Raw genomic sequence first — 20,382 nt, forward strand, 5'->3', positions numbered from 1 at the left:
CTTCACAGTTTCTGGACCTGATCTCCACTTCTGGCAAATGGGATCAGAAAAGCATTGAAACACCAATCATGCTCAAGGAGGGGTAAGGAGACGCATTAATGTTGTTTTTAATGTGACTTTTACAAAAGCATTATAAATACATATGTCAGATGTAAATATAAGACATGAAGCTGTTGTAAAATTGTTTCTTAACTTTAGACACAATAGCAAGCAGAGTTGGAGATGAATTTAAAGACTAACCACACTAACAAGTGTTATTAAATAAATCTTAAGCCGTAGTTGCCACCACATTTAGTTCACCCCAGTATTTCTCTGAATATAAAGAAAGCAGATGACAAGATGGCTGCCCATGCTCAATTTATGGATTCTGTTGCCTTTCAATCATTTTCTTCTAATGTCTAAATTAAAAAGAGAAAATCTGAGAAAAACAGGGAGCACAGCAGAGTTTAGCTCTGAAACATGACCTTTGACATAGTAGATTTTACACCATGAAGATCCTTCTGAGGCAAAACAGTGATCCTCTTCCATCAACACTCCCAGTAGCTGTTGATCTGTAATCACTAACAAGGTCAGTACCTGACTCATCAACAACCCCACCCTCTTGTTTTTCTGCTCCCGGCCGTAGGAGTGTAAAAGTCACTATAAAGAGGGTTGATGGGAAGGGGCCTAAAGCCCCAAAGGGCAGGTAAGAGCTTCTGCCTTGGTGACCCCACCCCCGCCTCTTGTGTTTGCGCTGTGACTTCCCCCAAAATGATTTGTCTCCCACCATCATTATGTGCAAACTGTTGACACTTTATATTCCCTTGTAGACAAGAAACTATTGAAAGTGTTGTTGCATTTTCTTATACGGTGACGGTTCAGAGTGTGATTCGGTAACTCCACTGTGCTTGTGTGACGTAAAGCGTCAGCCTTTAGACCCGCTTACCTTGGCAGTGTTAATGGTGCAGATTGGCTCATCCCATTCCTCCCTACACGCTTGGTGTGACGACGACAGCCACACTTGGTTAACTCACAAACATTTCCACTATCTTATCTGCCCGCATCCCCGACTCCTCACCCTCTGCATCCAGAGCGTGACAATGTCGGAGGATTTACGTAGATCTGACCCAGGATCTGTGAAATAGTGAGAGATTTAGGGTTTAGATTCCTGCAGATTTATGTTCCTTGTTTTCCTGTAGAAAGTCCTCCTGCTCTTTACTCTCCTTTATGCCACATTTTACATGTTTTACTAACAACAACAAGCATACTGTCAAACAAGAGACACTTATGGATATTCATGAAAAGCTCCTCCTGCACCCTCAACCACTGGTTAAACCAATGCAGGTGTTTACTTCTTTAAACTGGAAGAACATGAATGTACTAGTGTGCTTGTAATTATTGATTTAAAAAAGGTGCAAACTGTGAAACATGGTTCATAAATGTCACAAAATGAATAAAATAAGCAAGATTTGTAACTGCAGTCTGATTTTCTTTTGGCAGAATTACCTCTTAGCTGAATTCAAGCACTAAATGTTAGAAAATATGAAAGCAATGTGTTGCAGGTTTCCTTAAATGAGGTAGGAGTTTAAAATAAATTATAAGATTGTTTCCATCAGATTATACTGTTTTTAAATGTCTGATTCTTACTACATGCTAAGCAAAGTAAATCAAAGAACATGTTTTTTTTAGCATTAATAGACCGAAGAAACAGGACATTTCTTTGTTCTATGAAGAAGACTATATATATTTTATATTTTTGTCCCTAGTTAGAGACAATAAAGGGGTAAACGGCCAGTTTTGACCACTGGCTGAGTGATTTGTGCGTGTCTAAAAAAATATTGCTGTAAGTCAATTTTTACTTAAGTTGTAATGAAATGAAACAGAAGTCATTTGTACACCAATAAGGAAAATGTATAATTTATGCAACTTTATTGATTTGGGTAAAATATGGAAAACCACTGATAGATTTTGATCAGCTGACCTGTCTGCTTTGTCTGACTTATTGACTGATTTGTAAAACGGTATTCTTCTGCTTCAGCTGTGAATTTTTTAACATTTGTAAAGAATGAGAAACTCTTAATACGGAAATCTCTCAAATCAGTTCAAAAGGTCTTCCAAAGGGTTTATGTCAAATCTCTTCTTTAGAGGTTTTTTCACATATAGATGAAGCAATGCCCTCCAGGCGAAACCTTTACGTGCATTTTGTTTAAGAAACTGCTAAATTTAACACTTTAGCTTAATTTTTGTGTTTTTGCTCCGCTCTCATTTTTCTGCAGATTTATGATAAAGAGAGCTCAGGGCAGAAACCGGTTTGGGATAAAGAACTTCAAGAAAAGATGGTTCCGACTCACCAACCATGAGTTCACCTATCACAAAACAAAAGGTGGGCTCAGCGAGTTCCCCAGAAAGATTCAACTACGATCCACGTTTACGTCTTGGTGGGCGTTTCTGTGTGACTCTGGAGAAGAGGGGGTGGGAATGTGCAGAGCGTGCACACTCATCCCGCAGCACACGTGGTGCAGATTTAAGTTACTTCCTCAGGCACCTAGTGTGTGCACCCTGACTACTGACTGAAGCTAATCTGAAATTCTTTATTTAGAGTTGTATTTTTAGCACATGTCGCAGATATATTGCAGACGATATTCTACAAACCAAAGATACTGAAGAGCCAACTTGCAGAGGTTTTGGAACATAATGTGTTTTGGGATTATGATCCCAAAAACAAGATCCAAAATATGATCACAATAAAATATCTGATAGTTGCAATTTGGTCCCATAATTGCTATGTGAAATAAGAAACGGATTCATTATACCTTTGTTTGATTGGCTCCTCAGCATTATTTACATTCTTTTCAAAACTTTTTTTTTTTTTAGATTAGTTTGCATTTCTTCTGTTTGATTGTGCTACCTGTTTGCTCCAGGAGAGGGCGCTCTGTGCAGCATTCCTATAGAGAACATCTTGGCTGTGGAGAGGCTAGAAGAGGAGTCGTTCAAGATGAAAAATGTGAGGACCGCACCTCCCGAGATAATGCTCCAAAAGATTTTCTGCAAGAGCTTAAAACCTCTGCTTACTTGCTGCTTTTGCCCCTTCCTCCAGATGTTCCAGGTTATTCAGCCGGAGCGAGCGCTTTACATCCAAGCCAACAACTGTGTGGAGGCCCGAGACTGGATAGACATCCTGACCAAAGTCAGCCAGTGCAACCGCAAACGCCTGAGCACCTACCACCCTTCAGCCTATCTCAACGGCCACTGGCTCTGCTGCAAGCTGTCCGCAGACACAGCCCCGGGGTGTACGCCCTGCACTGGGTACACAGAGCCTTCAAAGCACACCCCCAGTCAAATTCTACTTATTTTCCATCTCTTCCTCTCACCGTATGCATGTGTTCACCTAATTTCAGCGGCTTACCTGCAAACATCCAGCTTGATGTAGACGGCGACAGAGAGACTGAGAGGATTTACTCCCTCTTCGGCACATACATGACCAAACTGATCAAAATGCAAGGTCAGATACCAGCGACTCTGCCTCACGCACTGTTTTCTACATGTGTGCATTTTCACTTCATCTCCTGTTTTCTTTGTGACTCCCCCATGCAGAGGCCTGTGGAAGTAAGTCCGTGTACGACGGGCCCGAACAGGAGGAGTATTCTACCTTTGTCATCGACGACCCCCAGGAGACGTACAAAACCCTGAAGCAGATCATTTCGGCTGTGCAGACGTTGGAGCAGCAGCACACCAAGTACAAACGGGACAAGTTCAAGAAGACAAAGATAGGCAGCCAGTATGTGCTTCTGATATGATACATTTACTATGTTAAGTCAAATGTGAAGTGCCCTTCGCATTCACTACCCCTTCTGGTAAAGCTGTGTAAAAATCTTTAAAATAAACCATCCAGTAGAATAATAATTTTTAAAAAAACTGTAGATGTTTTTAAATCTTCACAAGTGGCTGCAAGAAGGTAGCAACTCACCTAAATTTGCCATCAGAACAACGATTATAAACAGCTAAAACTGTTGTCTGAGGATCCAAGTTAATCTTGCCACGATGCATAAAAAGGGAAATGTCAAGGAAGGGTCAAAAAATCTCCAGATTTCATTCTTTCAGAACTGTAACAAATAATGGAGTCTTGGGTTTTCTCAAAATTTCCAGCACAATTTTAGATAGAACTTATGTGCTAACTGTTTTTCTTTTTTTGCTGTTGTTTTTGGGTGGCAAAAAAGACCACGCAGGGAAAAGTCATTTCTGAAATAATATCACAAAACATGCGGAGTTTCCTAAACTCTGCAAGAACTTTAATTAGAACTCTGTCGGCAGATGAGATTTAGATGGAGCTTTTGGGTCACACACTTTAAGATGGTTTCGGCTTTAAACAGAGGTGGAATATCGCCACCTTCCTAAAATAATGGCTCAAGTCACTTCTTGCTCAAAATTGCCATTATTTTTAGAAGGTAAAAATTTGTGAAAAAGCACATGAAGGCCACTTTTAAGTATGGTGGAGGATCTGTGACACTGTTTCTCTGCTAAAACCCCCGAAAAAATTGTTAAAGTGGATTGCATCATGAATTCTTTGAAAAAGCAGGAAGATTTAAACAAAAAATGGGATGTATTTACAGCAGGGTTGATTTTTTTTTTCTATTTATTTTTAATTTTTTGTGTAAGACTATGCTACTGTGATACAATAACTCTTTATTCTAAGACTTTTTATTTTACACTGGGAAGCTTCCTATCTACTAGGTCACATGTTTCAAACTCTCAGCCCAAATCTGGCCAGCCATAAGTTTTTATGTGGTTCCTTAGAACCTTGGAACAGAATAGAATATCATTTTATTAATCACATCACTGTAGTTTTATCCTTATACGGCCAAATTACATCTATATGAAAAGATGTGTAATATCTAAGTTCAGGAGGTTTTCATCAAATGCATATTTTAACAGCTTGTTAATAGGGAGTTTTATCAATGCTTTCTGCCACAACCGGCCCTTTGAAGACATTCTTTATCTTGATGTGCCACAAAATTAAAATGAGTCTCCAGGTCATTGTCGTAACTACCATTATCGGTCAGCAGGTGGTAGAATTGCACAACTTCCTGAAATATCAACAAAATTTTGGTGAACTTAAAGTTCACATTCGTATCTGAGAATTAAGTCACATCAGTTGTTTATTTAATGTCAGACTTTTGTGCATGTTTTGACCTCTGACATCTAAAACCTCACACCACCTTTTTTTTTGTCCTCTCAGGGAGCATCCGATCGGAGACAAGAGCTTTCAGTGCTACATTCGTCAGCAGTCTGAGAACACCACCTACTCTATCTAGCAGCAGCCCTGCATATGTCCAGAACCAGCATATTTGTTTTTTCTTTACTGCAAGAAAACCCAACTCTAAAGCAGCCCAGCGTGTTCTGTTGAGTCGTAAATCTGTCTTTTTCTTTTTCTAGATAAGATGAAAAAGATCAGCGTCCAAGCCAAATAATTTTCTGAGGTAACTCATGAGCTGGTTTGGCAAAAGGGATCCCCTGATTTACTGATTTGTTCAGCTGTTAAGGAAACCCGATGCCAGACTTTAAGAGCTGTGTTGTGTTGGTTGGACCACACAACAGCGTCTCTGAACGTATTCCGCAGAAATTGGAGGAACAAACGTCAGATCAGTGCGAAGAAAGAAGGGATGTAAAAGCTGAGCTATTCACACCACACTTGCATCAGCCCCAATGTCCCTTCTGCGATGCAACGAGAGAATAAACTAAGCATTTTCACTGGACACTGTTCGTGGTGACCAACACGCACTTTAATTGCCTCCAGATCCTTGGATGAACAAGCCTCACAGCACACTTTGAACATCTTCTGTTGTCTAAGTGTATTTTTTCTTAATGATTGGTGAAATGTTTTACTGCATTTCGCCTCCGACAGACCAAACTTAAGAAGGAAGAAAGGACTTTGTCCCTATGCACTTGTGTTTGTGTGTGTTTTTTTTTTTTTTGTTCTGTTTTGTCCCAGTTCCCCTCTTGTAAGGCTGTAAGTGTCAAGGGGACAAAAGAAGGGATCACTGGGACCAAGGAAATCTGAAAGTAGCTCAACGTTAGCTGTAAATTCTCACTCCACGCACAATTTTATGTTTCTTTTTCATCGTTATCGTCAGCACTGTAAGCCTGGTATAGTTTCTCACATTCATTTGTGACCTGTATAGAGGACAGAAGAGAAGATTGCAGGTGTCATTAGCTGCTTACACAGAGTCTTTGTGTGCTCTAACATTGACTGCATCCATCACTAAAATCAGTTCAAACCAAACCACAGGACTGGTTTGGTTCCTATGCACAAAGTCCCAGGTACTCTGAACTCCAACAAAGTTGGTCTGGAGCATGTAATGTTGGTTGAATTGGTGACATGTTAGATAATAAACCAATTTATTTTAGAGTTTGGCTCTCATGTCATAATGCAACTTGTTGCCAGTTTAGAGCCATTATCAGTAGGATTCTGGTCATTTCACCACATCGAACTTTTCAGTTTTAGTCATTTTGTAGCCTTCTGTTTAAGAGAAAAATAGGAGCCACTCTTCCTATCTATCTTTTGATTTTTTCTTCCTATGATCTTTTGTACCTGCTTTAAAAATCTTTCATACAAAATCAGTTTCTTTTGTGTAATCCACTGTAAGGAAATGTGGTTATCTACCAGCTGGAGGACTCTTTGGGTCATTTTGGTCCAGGCGGGGAGTATTAGCGCTCATATTTCAAGTAGCCCAAATACGGATTAGAAACTGAAATACTGGAAATAGTGTCGTATAAATTCTTTAAAAAATACAATTATAAATAAATGAAAAAATAAAATCGGTAAAAGCTGGGTACAAATTTGGCAAAAGAGCGGTTGTTTTTAATCTACGAATGCAGCTGTACGAGAGGCATTTAGAAAATTATCTCAACATGCTGCCACATACAGTGAAAGACATGAAGGCACATCGGTGAATATTCAAATAAATCAGTCCCTGGAAGCTTTTAGGCACCTGTGGATCTGGAGTCCCAATTTTTTAGGCACGTAAACATTTATTTATTTATTTTTTTATTGAAATGCCGCTTTCACACTAATGTAGCTGTTGTATTTTAACAAAACTGAGAAACAAAATTCTCCATTCAAGCTATAATCTCACACGCTGCTTGGACTTAGAAGGTTTTTTTACTCTGTGTAGGTAGCTAAAGTCACTTTACTTATTTCATTGACATGCAAAGTGTTAGAAAAAGCCATTACAAAGATTTCTTTTCCTTCCTACTATTCCATTTAATCTAACACAAGCTGTATTTTTGACATGGTTTTTGTGGAGCTGATTTGTGTTGCTATAAAGGTGCAGTCCTTGTGTTCGATGGGTTCTCTTGGAGAACTCGCCTCCTCTTCCCCTCCTTGTGTTGTGAAGTATCTTATTTTTGTGCATTCCTCTGAGAAGCTGTCCGCTGTGAATCTTACCGGACGCCAGCTCAGAATCTGTTGAAGGTACAGGGTTTATTGTTCTTGCTTGGTTCTTTTTGTCCCTTCACTCTTTCCACAGGCAGCCACTCTGACTTAAGCTCTCATTCTTGCCAAACCAGTGCATGTGAAGTGCAGCTGTAGCCCCGATGGACTCTTGAAAACAAAAAAAGAAGCAAATTTTGTATTTTCTAAAACTCAGCTCTTGTATATTTAGCCTCACAGGTGTTCCCGTGAAAACAGGGTCCCAACCAGTGCCAGTCATGATTTTTCTAAAATCAACTTTTTAAAAAGCAATCAAAAAAACTGTTATTTAGAGATGTATTTTTTTGTCTAACTCAGCCTGAACTGTTTTAAAAGCAGCTGAACGCTTATTCAAACAACATTCTTCTCGTCTTTGATGACTGTGGTGAATTTTAAGGAAGCTTCTTGTTTTCTATCTTGTCATACGCAAACCTTGAACTGAATGACTGGAGTAAGTGTGTGTGTGTGTATTTTTGTGGTGTTTTGATGATGGATTTTATCGACAATTAATTTAAACCTTTTGTAACAGGTCATTTATTAAAACCAACCACTGCCCACTATCATGCTAAAGACACTGTTTCCCCACTTTGGCCTGATTTAGTGCTCCCCTTATAAATATCCTTTATTCTTCTCCTCTAGAAAAAGAAAGAAATTCTTTCCTAGTAAATTATCATTTGTGAATTATTAAGAAAACAGTGTTGCTTTGACTTCTGAACAGTTATTTTTTTTCTCTCCAGTTGCTAATTTTCCTCAGGTGTATGAGACTGATATTTATTTTAATTTTCCAGTAAAGAGTCTGCTGAGGTGGTGCAGCGATGGCAGTTATGGTAAAAAGCACCTCCTCCATCCCGAAAGCCCCCAAATAAAGGGGGACTGAATTATGCAATAAAGACAATATGCAATAATACCACAAATCAACAGTTCATGTCTGCTGACCTTTTGCAGGAAAATGCCTCTAAAAGCAGAGAGGTGGTATAAAGGGAGAACAGTGTATTTTGTACAAATATTTTAAAAGTATTAAAATAAGTGTGTTAAAATGTGTACATACAACAGCTGAATGAATGGTGCAAATGTGATGTGTTTTTTTTCTCCTGAATAACTAAATGAATACAATATTAATGTAAATCTGGTGTATGTGCCATTTGTTCTTAACATCCCTCAAGAGGTGTGGTTTGCCAGTTTTTATTGGAAACAAGGTTGTAGAGATATTTAAGCCAAGCAAAGTGTTAGGTGTGATAAGCCATGTTTCACAGTTGTGCCACCATCACCTTTTTTCTAGATAAAGACAATGAAATGTTGCTAAAAGCTTTATTTTGGTCCACAAAAACATGCATATAACAGGCTTCTGGCTTGTATTCGTGTTTAAAACCAATTGTAGAAACTTATCAGTTGCTGTTAAGACAGCTAGGTTTGTCAATTTCCTTTGCAATATCTTCCCCTGACTAAACACCAACCAAGAGAGATCCAGTGTTATACATAGTATGTTTTTATAGAGATCCAACCAGCTGCTTAAAAATATAATATTGGGTTGCGCTTTATTCCTGCACCACCGCACCGCCCGACATTTTTAAGACTAACTTTTTGGGCACTTTGGTGGTGCAGGAGTAGAGCACACAACCCACAGGTTTGAGTCCCAGCCCGATGACCTTTGCCGCATGTTTTCTCCCTCTCTCACTACTCTCTTTCCTGTCTGACCACTCTCAGATATGAGCCACTAGAACGGATAAAAAATTAATAAAATTTTTTACTGTATCTGGTCAATAAAGAACTAAAAAGATGTCAGTTTTACTGCGATCAACAAAACGGTGGAGTTTTTGTAAAAAGTGGATCTGTAAATTATGAAAAGGTCTTTAGAGAGACCCACAGGTTCAGCCTTTTTTTCAGTAGATTTTCTTATTGATGAACTAAGATTTACTTCTGAGAAAAATTAGGTCCATGTTTGTGGTTCTAGTTGCTCCAAAATTAAGATGAATGCAAAACCTTTCTTAATAATGCAAATATGTTTTTGGCACCTTCAATTTTGTTTTCCAAGATGTTACCTATCTGTGAAAAAAGTGCCCTGAAGATGGAAAAAAATATCCACCCCCATCGACCACCATATTTTCTCCATTCCACATCTGAGCTCTGGGGGCCGATCAAAATCCTTTAGATGGCCGTAAATGGCCCACAGGCCGCACTTTGGACACCCATTGAATTAGGAGATAAATCAATGGACATTTCATCCTTGTTTAACTTGGACATTAATATATTTTTTAAATACTCTAAAATATGCAATATTGCGTATTGGTTGAGTTCTCCTGTGGGCTGTGGGCCCCCTGTGGGCCCCCTGTCCTGTACTGTGTTTAGTAACGCTATTTTCCGCCTGAGTTCAGCCACGTTGAGTAAACAAAAGCCAGAGAGCGTCAATAGCGTGTTAGCAGCGCTCCCTCGCTGCCTCCCTCCCTCCCTGCCTCTCCTTTTCTTTTTTTTCTCACAAAAACACTTTCGGGAAAAATAAAGTTTGCCCCCCGACTCCCCCTTCTCCTTACCGACCTGCTCTCGGTCAGTCTAAGCCAAACCGTGGCCTGTAGCTGGAAGAACGGCTCGACTATGTGGAGGCAGAAGCGGGCTCTTGGGAAACCTTTGGCTTGTCTAGCATTACTAGTGGCGCTCGCCGATGCTTATCGATGTAAGTACGATCGCTGCCTTTTGCGGGTTTTTTATTTTGTTTTGCTGACATTAACGGGGCAGGCTCGTCAGGTCGCATTAAAACTCAAACCGTGGCCCCAAATTGAGCTTCCAGTCTGGATGAAACCAGCTGGGAAACTTGCAGGACTTTTACATAAAAAAAAAAGGATAATCAGAGGGGGGGTCATGACTCTCATACACCGTGAAACAAAAAGCCTGGACAACATGAGCCGCTTACAACAACTAGGGGGGCTATTTCTGGGAAATAACGGTTTCGCAATGAACTCTTCTTATTGCCAGTTCATAGAGAAACAATTAGGTTAGGCCAGAAACACATGGGCCAGCTGTCATGAGGGAAGAGACTCCTCAGCTGCATTCCTGTGAGGATCAGTCAGGCTTTGTTGTGTTTCTGTATTGCATTAATCACTAGAGGAACCTACAAATCAGCAAATCTCTTTCTGTCTTTACACAAAGAAGCTGTGGCTGTTTGGAGCTTGTTTCTGAAGCAGGGTGTCTGTGTTAGTCCTGAACCAGAATACAGCTTCCCAGTTCCTGAGCAGGCACCGGAGGGCCAACTCTTTGTTCGAGGAGAGCAAGAAGGGCAACCTGGAGAGAGAGTGCATCGAGGAGGTGTGCAACAAGGAGGAGGCAAGGGAGATCTTTGAGAACCACCCGGAGACGGTAAGGCTCCCCTGGGGTTAGATCAGGTGTTGCTGCATTTGCAGGATATGTCAGATTTTGAAACCAGCTTCAGCAGAAAATAAAGGAGAGGAGGATCAGCAATGGGAATGAAACAGAATATATGGGAGCACAGAAAGAACACACAAGCAGCGAAGTTGGAAGAAATGTAAAGCAAAAAGCCTCCAGCTTCACTAGAAGTTGAATTTGCATATCATGCTTCAGATTTGTGAAAATCTTTGAAAACTTTGAGAGAAGCTTAAGTTCACATCTTCAAATGTGTGTTTTAGGTCATTTGTTTAAATCATCGAAAGAAATGCAACACAAGTACCAGATGAATAAAAAGTGGGTCAACTCCTGGTTGCTCAGACTTTAACTTGTGCCACATTTATTTACAAAAAATCCTAGAATCCTTGAAGCCGTGTGAACTAAAAAGGATCCGCGGGCCTTTTGAATAGAAGACAGCCCACAGCATCACAGTTCCTCCACCATGCAATAGAACATAAATACTTTTCTGTCTTCAGAGCCACCTGGAGGGTTTGTTGTTGTAAATAGCATCTAATGGTTGTTACGGAGACTTGGTGACGGTAAAGATGTCACTCTTTACCTGCAGCTCTTTAACAAAGAGTTTTATTTTACCTTCTGTTCCATCCTGCTCCTGTTGCATATTGGAGGGATAAACGCCATTTAAAAGTGGGTTGTTAATTAAAGGTTCATAGAAAGTCTGATCAACCAAAAAGAAATGTAAATAAAAACTAAGACGCTGGTTCAGATACTTTAACTTTGGAAAAATGCTAAGGATGCCAATAATTGTGGCATTGGTGATTTAAATAATTAATTCTTCAAAACACTGGTTCTAGGTTGATTTTGGACGTATTTTGTTCTAAGTCCTGAAGTATGAAACATCTAACAGTTGTCAATCTGTCACACTTTTTTGCAGGAATACTTCTACCCCAAATATGTCTGTGAGTTTGCTATTTTCACTTTTATTTTTTTGCTATTTTCAGCATCTCGTGCCTTCATACCCGTGACTCGTTTTCTTCTTTTCTGCAGTGTGTTTGGGTTCCCACCGCGTCGGCATCAACAACCACAACTCGCAGTCAAACATCCCGCCTGACCTTCGAACCTGCGTAACGGGTGAGATTTTAACACAGGGTCTGCTTTTGCTGTGAATTGCTGCCAGCGTCATGCCCTGTGTGGGTCGGTGTGTCCTAAACCAGAGCTCAGTAACCAGTGCACACCATACCCGTGCTACAAGGAGGGCTCAGAGCGCTGCGTCGACGGTCAGGCCTCCTTCACGTGTGTGTGCAAGCCTGGCTGGAAGGGGAAGCGCTGCGAGGATGGTCAGTTATCATTTGTTGGCTCTTTTTTGGTTGGATTTTTAAGCACAAGTGTTTACTTTAATGGTGCTTTTAAACTTTGACTGAAAATAATTTTAAGCCCTTTAGTGACTGAACATTGCTTTGTCGTGGCTGTTGGTTTCTGCAGATATCGACGAGTGCTCAGATCCTGAGTTTCCAGCAGGATGCAACCAAAAATGTCACAACATACCAGGTAGTTTTCACTGCTTGTGTGAGGAAGGCTTCGCCATCAATGACAAGATCAACTGTGTTGGTAAGGTCTGCTGTTTTTAAAAAAAAAAAAGATTTCTGGCAGGTTTTTTACAACTTCGCGGTCAAAAAAACCTTCTACTCAACAGCTAAGCACACAAACAGTTTGTTTTTCATTCTGATACCTTTCTTGCTATTTATTCATGTGGATAGTTGAACTCTTCATGCCTTAAATCACAAACTCTGCTCCCCCAGCTGTTGCCCTCAGGGAGCACATGATTTGTTATTTCTGACCCGATGGGCCAGCAGATCTGCTGAAAACACCAAAACAGCCCAATAGCTCTAGGCTATTTGAAATAGCATATGGTTTGTAGACGTCCACTGTCCCATTTTTGATCATCTGGACATTTCCTGTTTTGTTCTGTGTGGGTAGCTCACTGTTTATCTTTGAGTGTTGTCCAGTACAAAGTCTTCACAAACATGAACTCAGGCGGTCTGATGATTTGGCTTTCTGTTTTCATTTGATGGGTTACAGGGAGTGAGTAAGCCGCTCTGCTGTTCCACATTGTGCATGTGAGCGTCATGTTGAGTTTCTGCCGTTATCCACTGTTTCTATGAACTGATTCTAATCTAATTCTCATGACATTTTAAGGTGTCACATAAATTCCCAAATAAGATACTTTTTTTTTTTACAAGAGATGGTATACATTTGATTCATCTTGTAAACCTTATAAATATTCTTTAAGCAGTTTATATTTTGATGTCTGACAAGGCTGTTATTGTATTTCTTTCCAGATATCAATGAGTGCCTGCTGTACGCCAGTATTTGTGAACAACCAGCTAAATGTGTCAACACACCAGGCATGTATGAGTGTCAGTGTCCCCTCGGATTTAAATACAACTTCACTTCCAGGACATGCAATGGTGAGATCTTTACCCTTCCAGGCTCTGCCTCACCTGACATGCACATAATGTCATTTTAGGTCTTGAATACATTAGTGACTCTCAGCATGTGAAACCTTCTTTACTTTTTGCTAGTTGGTTTGCTTTCCAGTTATTGTTTTTCTATTATTATTTTACCCCGAACGCTACCTCCAAGTGTATTTCACCAAGCAATCCGAATGTCTTTTAAAATTTTCCTCTCATTGTTGCAGATGTGGATGAGTGCGAGACGCAATCGTGTGACGGGACGTGTCAAAACACGGTGGGCAGCTACTCGTGCCACTGTGACGGCCGTCGGGGGTTACAGCTGGCGGCAGACGAGCAATACTGCGAGAGAATCCCCGTTTGCGTGGACCTGAAGGACTTTAAACACCCTGAGATGCTTTACCTAGGGGAGCAGTTTGCAGGCTTTCCAGTTGTCTACCTGCGCTTTCGCCTTCCTGAAAACACAAAGTAGGTGTTTAACAAGCATATGCTGATGAATGTAACTGTGATTCAGTCTTTTTTCAATTACTGAACATTTTTGAGACTGCGGATGTATTCTACACAAAAAACAGAATTCCCTGGCTCCCTAGCAAAATGTCCTCTCACCTTTGGGTTTTGAGGTTGTTTTCTGTCCCTTTTTTCATCTGTATATCTTGGTTTGTTTTAGGGAATATTGGATTTTATTATTGCAACTGTCTTAGTACTTTAATGACTTGAATACATGACTGGTTAAATTTGGTTTTAAATTCAGTCCTTTATTTTTTTGTTTGTATTGTCTTGTTGGTGGAATTTGTGATTTAGCAGCACTTTCGGTTTTGTTGGTTAAAGCTTTCTTAAGACCATTTTTATACCACATTGACAAGGAGGACAACAATATCATTTACATATTGGACTTTTATGAAAATAAAATTGTCTGAAAATTTAACCCCAGATGGGATGGTCCACAGGAATTACAGGTGTGATAGATTTTCTGAATATTTTGCTTCATTTTGTGAGTTGACATTATAACAAGAACCACAATAAACACCTTTTAGACATAAAACCTACAAAGGATGTCCCACTGGTCCCAATATGATCTGCATTTTGTCAACTCAAATGGGTTTCATACATTAGGCTATTCCTGAGTACTCACCCAGCCTTAGCAAACTACTTTCAGGGCCCAGATTTGTTAGTTGAGAAGTACTAAGCAATCAATGGTGGTGCAATAGCCACTGTTATTCAAATACTTCATCCATCTCAAACACCGGAATAAAAACAGTGTGATTCTTTTTTTTTCTTTAAATGAATTATATTGAAGTCTTTGTAGCGTAATAAGAGATGCTGAAGATACTGTTACCATGACTACATCCATGACAGTCATGATTGTCCAGAGGGTTATTTCATCTTCCTTTGTCTTCGTCCCGATAGATTCACGGCAGAGTTTGACTTCCGAACCTTTGACCCAGAGGGAGTTGTTCTGTATGCCGAGTCTGCCCCGGACTCGTGGTTCATGTTGGGACTAAGGGGTGGCCGCATTGAAGTCCAGTTTAAAAATCAGCACACCTACAAGGTTACAAGTGGAGGAAAAGCCATCAATGACGGACAGTGGCATGTGGTAAGGTAGTGCGACACATCAGTGAATTGCTACACACAGAAAAAGCAGGTTCCTTCCTTCTAGCTGACAGAGAGATTGCTGATGTCTTGATCGATAAACTGAACTGATTACAGAGGTTCTGCTCTGAAAGCTGTAAGGCGTCAGCAGTGTGATATTGTCTGTGTGATACACAGATCTCGGTGGACGAGCTGGAAAGCAGCATCAGCGTGAAGATCAGTAAGGAGGCTGTGATGAGCATCAACAGCCCTGAGAATCTCTTCACTTCAGTCAACGGCAAACTGGAGACCAAAGTCTACATCGCTGGGCTGCCCAACCGCACAGACAACGTCATGAAGCCTGTAAGCTGGCCCAGTCACAGCAGAGAAATAAGTAGCACAGACGGGGCTAAATGGATGTGTTTGACACATAAAATCCAAACTGTTCTCTGTTCTTCTATCAGATCAATCCCCGACTCGACGGCTGCATCCGTGGCTGGAACCTAATGAACCAGGGGGCCTCCGGGGTCAAAGAGGTCATTCAGGAGAAGGAGAGCAAACACTGCTTCATCTACGTGGAAAGAGGGTCCTTCTTCTCAGGGGCCGGACTGGCACTCTTCGACATAGACTACAGTGAGTAAGTTAAGTCATGCTTTATTAATCCCTGTGGGAAAGCTTTGAGTGTGTGCTTGAATAGTCATAGGGTGCTGCAGCAGGACTGACGGTAGAGTTGAATATGCTTTCTTAGTTTTAAGAAAGCAATAAAACAGTATAACAAGAAAAAATATATTTGAAAAAATTCCTGCTTGAACCCTCGGGCTTCAATGTAAACCTTCCACAGACTCAACTGGAAATCAGAGGTGAACTTCAGGTCAAGGTTAATACTTGAACTCTGCAGAGTAGCGCTTTCCAATTGGCTTAGTACTTGGTTCCATACTTCTAAAAATTAGTTTCATGTTGACAAAGTCCACCGATTTCACTGAAAAGACCATTTTGGAGCAAGGTTTGCTGACACACCATGAGTGGATAAACAAGCCAAAAGTTTGAATTGGTGAGATATAATTGGTCCAAATTGTATATAATATCCAACAAACTTCAGATTTTTTTTACCACTAATTGAACATGTATTATAATTGGAGCTTATGAATTTAAGTAGAAATTTGAAGGTAGCTGAATCTTACTGTTTAATTTGAACAGAAATTATGTATTTTTTGCATAAATAGGTGATTCTAGGAGCTGGAAGGTGGATATAACAATGAACATCCGTCCATCAAGGAGCACAGGTGTCGTCCTTGCTCTTGTCTACAACAACACAGTCCCCCTGTCGGTTGCTGTGGTAACAAAGGAGGAAGAAGATGCAGTGAGTTAATCGATACTGATATTGAAAATAAGCTCATGTTCACATTAGATCAAACTTTTGTAACTTTATGTGCATTTGCTCTCCAGAACCTGCAAGTGTTTCTGGACGGCGTCTCTGTGGCCACGCTGGACTCGCTTATGTTGTGTTACCCTGATCGGTTGATGGTGCAGCTGAACGTGACTCCGACAGAAATCCAGATCTCTGCAAACTCCTCCACTGTTGGCTACATAAAGTCTGAAACCCTGCAGAAGGCCTTGGAGCAGCTCAACACCACCATGCAGAACCCTATAAGCACGTACATTGGCGGGATACCATGTAAGTTAAAGAACAAAGGTTAAAAAGTCATGTTTTAGTCTAATAGAAGCCCAGACCTGAATGTTAAGGAGGAAATGTAAGTTAGGAATGTGGTAGATCTGTTAAAGCTTACACATTTCAGCCACGGGGTGGGGCTATAGCACTCCCAGGAGGAAACAGATACTTTAGGGTGGCAAGACTTAGTAGAGTATACAATATTTTCTTGCTTTCATCAACACAATCAGTTGTTTGAGCTTCTATCAAGTGATGCATTTTTCACTAGCAAATGTTCATTGGTCGTAAAAACACAGCTGGGTAATGAAGCATGGATTCCCACTGCAGGATTTTACTTGCTACTACAATTTTCTGAAGTGCATTGAAGCAAAACAAAAAAACACTGCCAATTCTGCTTTTTGTGTCACAAGAGGCATGAAAATTTAACTATTTATCAAACATTAGTGTAAACACTATACACACACTATAAGAATTTGATTATAAACAAGAAGAAAGAACAAAACATATTAAAAAAAACAAGAAGAAAGAACAAGATGTATTCAAGTGAACGTATTGAAAAGATTAGTTGTCATTTGCCTCATGTGATGTCACAGAAAGGGACATATAAAGAGGGAAGCTTGTTTTGGGGCTTGTGGATTTTATCCTGATTAAATGACATTTTACAACAACAAAAACAAAACAAATATGACATGTTTTATGCATGTAACTTGTTTTTCTGACATTGATTCAAACCAAATGTTTGCCGTTTTTGGTTGGTTAGTTACCAAACTTATTCCTATCTGCTTAATGCCAGAATGGTGAGATAGAGGAAAGAAAATAAACCAGCACAGATATCAGGAATAGGACTCTGGACCTCAACATGTGTTTGAATTCTTGAGTACAACTTCCAAATACCTAAAAGTGACATATTCATACGAAGGCATACACAGTGAGAATGTCTAGCTTTCACATTGTTCTGGAGGAAGATGTGTTCTGAGTCCCAGAGATGAATTTCTTTCGGTTCAAAATGTGCAAATGTGTCCCAGAAAAAAACCAAAAGGTGTCATGAGGGTTACTGAAGCCAGTAAGAGAATGCCATTATCCACAGTGAAGCAAGTCAGGAACTGAAATTTGCTGAAAGGTCACTCGTTGAGGAAGAAGCCATCACTCAAAAAGCAAGATGAGAAGCTTGTGGAGGAAAAGCAAAGGTTGTTATCCAAGTTATGCAGATAAAAGGTTTCAGTAAACTGTTGATAAAGACTTCTCTAAAATTTCTGTTATTTTGAAAATGCTACACAAAAACAATTTTGGTTATTCTAAAACAGGAAACCCTCCCTGTCCAATGTTTAGTTGTTGGACAGGGAGGAAAAGTTATAAGTCAATTGTGGACTTTTTGTTTTGTACATGAAGACAATTTAAATGATTTTACAAAAAAGCCCAGTAGCTTTAAAAACTTCACTGATGTTTATGCCCATTTATGAGCAATTTTTTTTCAACTCTCTTTCTTTAAGCTGACGTCCCTTTGCCTGCCACCCCTGTGTCAGCCTTTTACCACGGCTGTATGGACATCAGCATAAATGGCAGACAGCTGGACTTTGACGAAGCACTGAGTAAACACAACAGCATAAAGTCTCATTCCTGTCCTCCTGTCAGTGACCCAGGACACCCTGATGTACATCGCCCTGCATAGGAAGTGACCTTAATTAGCAAACCATTAAAAAAAAACTCCTCAAATTAGCCAACACCCCACATGGGACACCTCTGGGGATATGTCAGGTAGATAATGGGGTTTTAAGTGCTGTCCTTCATCCATGCTGTGTAACTTTATCCACCCTTTTTATTCCGGGTTTTTTGGTTGGTCTTAGCTTCAGCAAAAGCTGGACATTATGGTTGTAGCAGTTTGTTGCAATAAATGTACAATTTTTCAAGATATTTTGACAGAAAGAGTTGCGTTCTGCAGTAGCAGTTTGCATTGAGTAACATACGGTTGCCTTTGTGTAGATAAATAAACAAATGGTCACTGTTGGCCAGGCTCTGATAGTACCCTGTCCTTGCTGCAGTCATGTTCCTGTCTGTGTTTGTCTCAGAAAAAGAGGCAGAACCTGGAGGCCTCTGACACACGTGTCTTTGAATCTACAATACTGATCTGGGTCACACATCGAAACCTTTGGTGTCCAGCTTGGCTGATAATATTATGGGTGCACAATTCCCAGTGTATATAAAAGACGAACCGTGTAGTTCTTTCTGGTGTATTCTTTTCGATGTTTATTTTAATAAAACTGAATTAAAGCAATGGTTCTTACATTTTATTAATTTCTGTCCTCTTGCCTCAAATAATACCGAGTTTAAATTCAAACTCATTAGACTCAGGAAGGAGAGATCAATTACACAGAACAGGGTCAGGTATTGACTGATTAAAATGATGCTGTCATGTGCATGAAATATGACAGCAGCACAGATGCAGACAGTAGGAATTTGCTAACTTAATAGTAAGAACTTTTTTTAACAGCCTCTCCTAAGTTTTGAAATCTATTCTGTAGATTCTCAGGAATTTCTGCTGATTTATGGTACCTATGTTGCAGATTAGTTTAATTTTATGGACGTTTTATTTCTATTTCGCCAAAATGTTGAAAACTTTTCAGGCTAAAGCTTAAAAGTTAGGTTCAGGCTAAATAAGAGCACAAATCTTATTCTTAATCCTCACTAGAACGGTGTTCACATGGTAGATGGGTACTGAAACCTTTGACCGTGTTTCAATACCAAAAAGACAGAAATCACGGGAGCAGAAATGAAAGCTAAAAGAATGTAACTCAAAAAAGGGATGATCACTGTGTATAGTATCTAGAATATGAAAATAAAACTGTTTTGCATCTAATTTACAGTAAATGAAACAAACTAAAAATGATTTCTTGGGGAAAAAAAATTGGCAAGAATAAAAATAACTGCGGGAGGTTTTCTGAGTTACGCAACAGTATTTCCACTGTGTCACTAGACCAGAAAGGGAAGCACTTATATGAAAGTAAAAATAAATTTTTTAACTGCCATTAAGAAAAAAAAAAGTTTCAGAGAATGTGACTTTTCTAAATACTCTTGTAAATGGATATGCAAGCTTAACGTTAAAAATAATTCATGTCTCACAAAACAGTTCAGTCAAAAATGACTCAAAGCCCTGGCAGATTAAATTAGTTTTCATTCAACCAATATTTTTTTCCCCTGATAGGAAATTATATTGATATTTCTCAAAAAACAATAGTAAAATGTAAACGGAGTATGAATTTTGAAACTCTAAACATTTTAAATAGTCTAGTCATATGTCCAATTATTACCTTTACCCACTTGTCCTTGCAGCATTGTTGGTGGCGATCTCTAGCGGTAATTGAATATAAGGGGGCATATTTAGACAAATTTCCAATTCATCACATTTTCTTAATAGCAATGTTAATATCTGTATTGGCATTACAGTAAACAATCTCTTCTTACCACCACTGATCTGCTTTTAACTTGTTTTGACAATTTATCTGTGGTGTGGACTCCAAGTCTTTGAGGTTGGTAGGCCTCCTTGCCATTACCCTAATCTTTGGCTCCCTCCACAGATTATCTGGCAGACTGAAGGTAGGATTATGTCTTACTTATTCCAAACATTAACCTTATTTTCAGTCAGAAGTAACATGCTAACATTTACAGACGCAAATCTTAAAGGAGGATGACTAATTCAGTGTTAACATTATGGAGAGCCACATTCCTCAAACTTGAATAGAAACACCGCATTACTTGTCTGCATTGCAATTCCACCTAAGCCAATAGTTGAAGTAAGGTGAAATCAGTTTTTTCCAGTGTATAATGGACTCGCTGAGAAGGAGAAGGAGAAGGAGGGATGGAGTTGCGTGGAGAACTGC

General features: G+C 39.7%; 2 protein-coding genes across 3 annotated transcripts in view; both read left to right on the forward strand.

Annotated features, from left to right (window-relative positions):
• rasa3 (RAS p21 protein activator 3) overlaps positions 1 to 8,572 on the forward strand; it is a 43,352-nt gene extending 34,780 nt beyond the window's left edge. Inside the window, exons 18-24 of the mRNA XM_028015173.1 lie at positions 9 to 82; positions 2,256 to 2,362; positions 2,901 to 2,983; positions 3,077 to 3,285; positions 3,378 to 3,481; positions 3,574 to 3,757; positions 5,216 to 8,572. Coding sequence (XP_027870974.1) covers positions 9 to 82; positions 2,256 to 2,362; positions 2,901 to 2,983; positions 3,077 to 3,285; positions 3,378 to 3,481; positions 3,574 to 3,757; positions 5,216 to 5,291 — 837 coding nt within the window. The 3' untranslated portion in view covers positions 5,292 to 8,572. The remainder of the gene's footprint in view (positions 1 to 8; positions 83 to 2,255; positions 2,363 to 2,900; positions 2,984 to 3,076; positions 3,286 to 3,377; positions 3,482 to 3,573; positions 3,758 to 5,215) is intronic.
• A 1,302-nt stretch (positions 8,573 to 9,874) lies between these two features.
• pros1 (protein S) lies at positions 9,875 to 18,779 on the forward strand. 2 transcript variants are annotated; one of them, XM_028014175.1, is made up of 14 exons: positions 9,883 to 10,115; positions 10,638 to 10,795; positions 11,733 to 11,757; positions 11,846 to 11,929; positions 12,013 to 12,135; positions 12,281 to 12,406; positions 13,138 to 13,266; positions 13,497 to 13,737; positions 14,677 to 14,863; positions 15,037 to 15,201; positions 15,303 to 15,471; positions 16,062 to 16,198; positions 16,285 to 16,513; positions 17,998 to 18,779. In XM_028014175.1, the coding sequence occupies exons 1-14, from the start codon at positions 10,037 to 10,039 to the stop codon at positions 18,174 to 18,176; spliced, it is 2,031 nt and encodes a 676-aa protein (XP_027869976.1). In that variant the 5' UTR covers positions 9,883 to 10,036; the 3' UTR covers positions 18,177 to 18,779. The 2 variants fall into 2 exon arrangements, with proteins under 2 accessions (XP_027869977.1, XP_027869976.1); XM_028014176.1 differs by lacking the exons at positions 16,285 to 16,513; positions 17,998 to 18,779 and having other exon boundaries at positions 9,875 to 10,115; positions 15,303 to 15,475; positions 16,062 to 16,171.
• Positions 18,780 to 20,382: the final 1,603 nt, after the last annotated feature.

The sequence above is a fragment of the Xiphophorus couchianus genome, chromosome 4, assembly GCF_001444195.1.
Source record: "Xiphophorus couchianus chromosome 4, X_couchianus-1.0, whole genome shotgun sequence".
Classification (NCBI taxonomy): domain Eukaryota; kingdom Metazoa; phylum Chordata; class Actinopteri; order Cyprinodontiformes; family Poeciliidae; genus Xiphophorus; species Xiphophorus couchianus.

Bases quoted from the DNA above. Each gene is read 5' to 3' on its own strand.
- pros1 (XM_028014175.1), top strand. From the start codon at position 10,037: ATGTGGAGGCAGAAGCGGGCTCTTGGGAAACCTTTGGCTTGTCTAGCA. The intron at 11,930-12,012 runs GTGAGATTTTAA...GTCCTAAACCAG, and splicing joins CCTTCGAACCTGCGTAACGG to AGCTCAGTAACCAGTGCACA. The intron at 15,202-15,302 runs GTAAGCTGGCCC...TTCTTCTATCAG, and splicing joins CAGACAACGTCATGAAGCCT to ATCAATCCCCGACTCGACGG.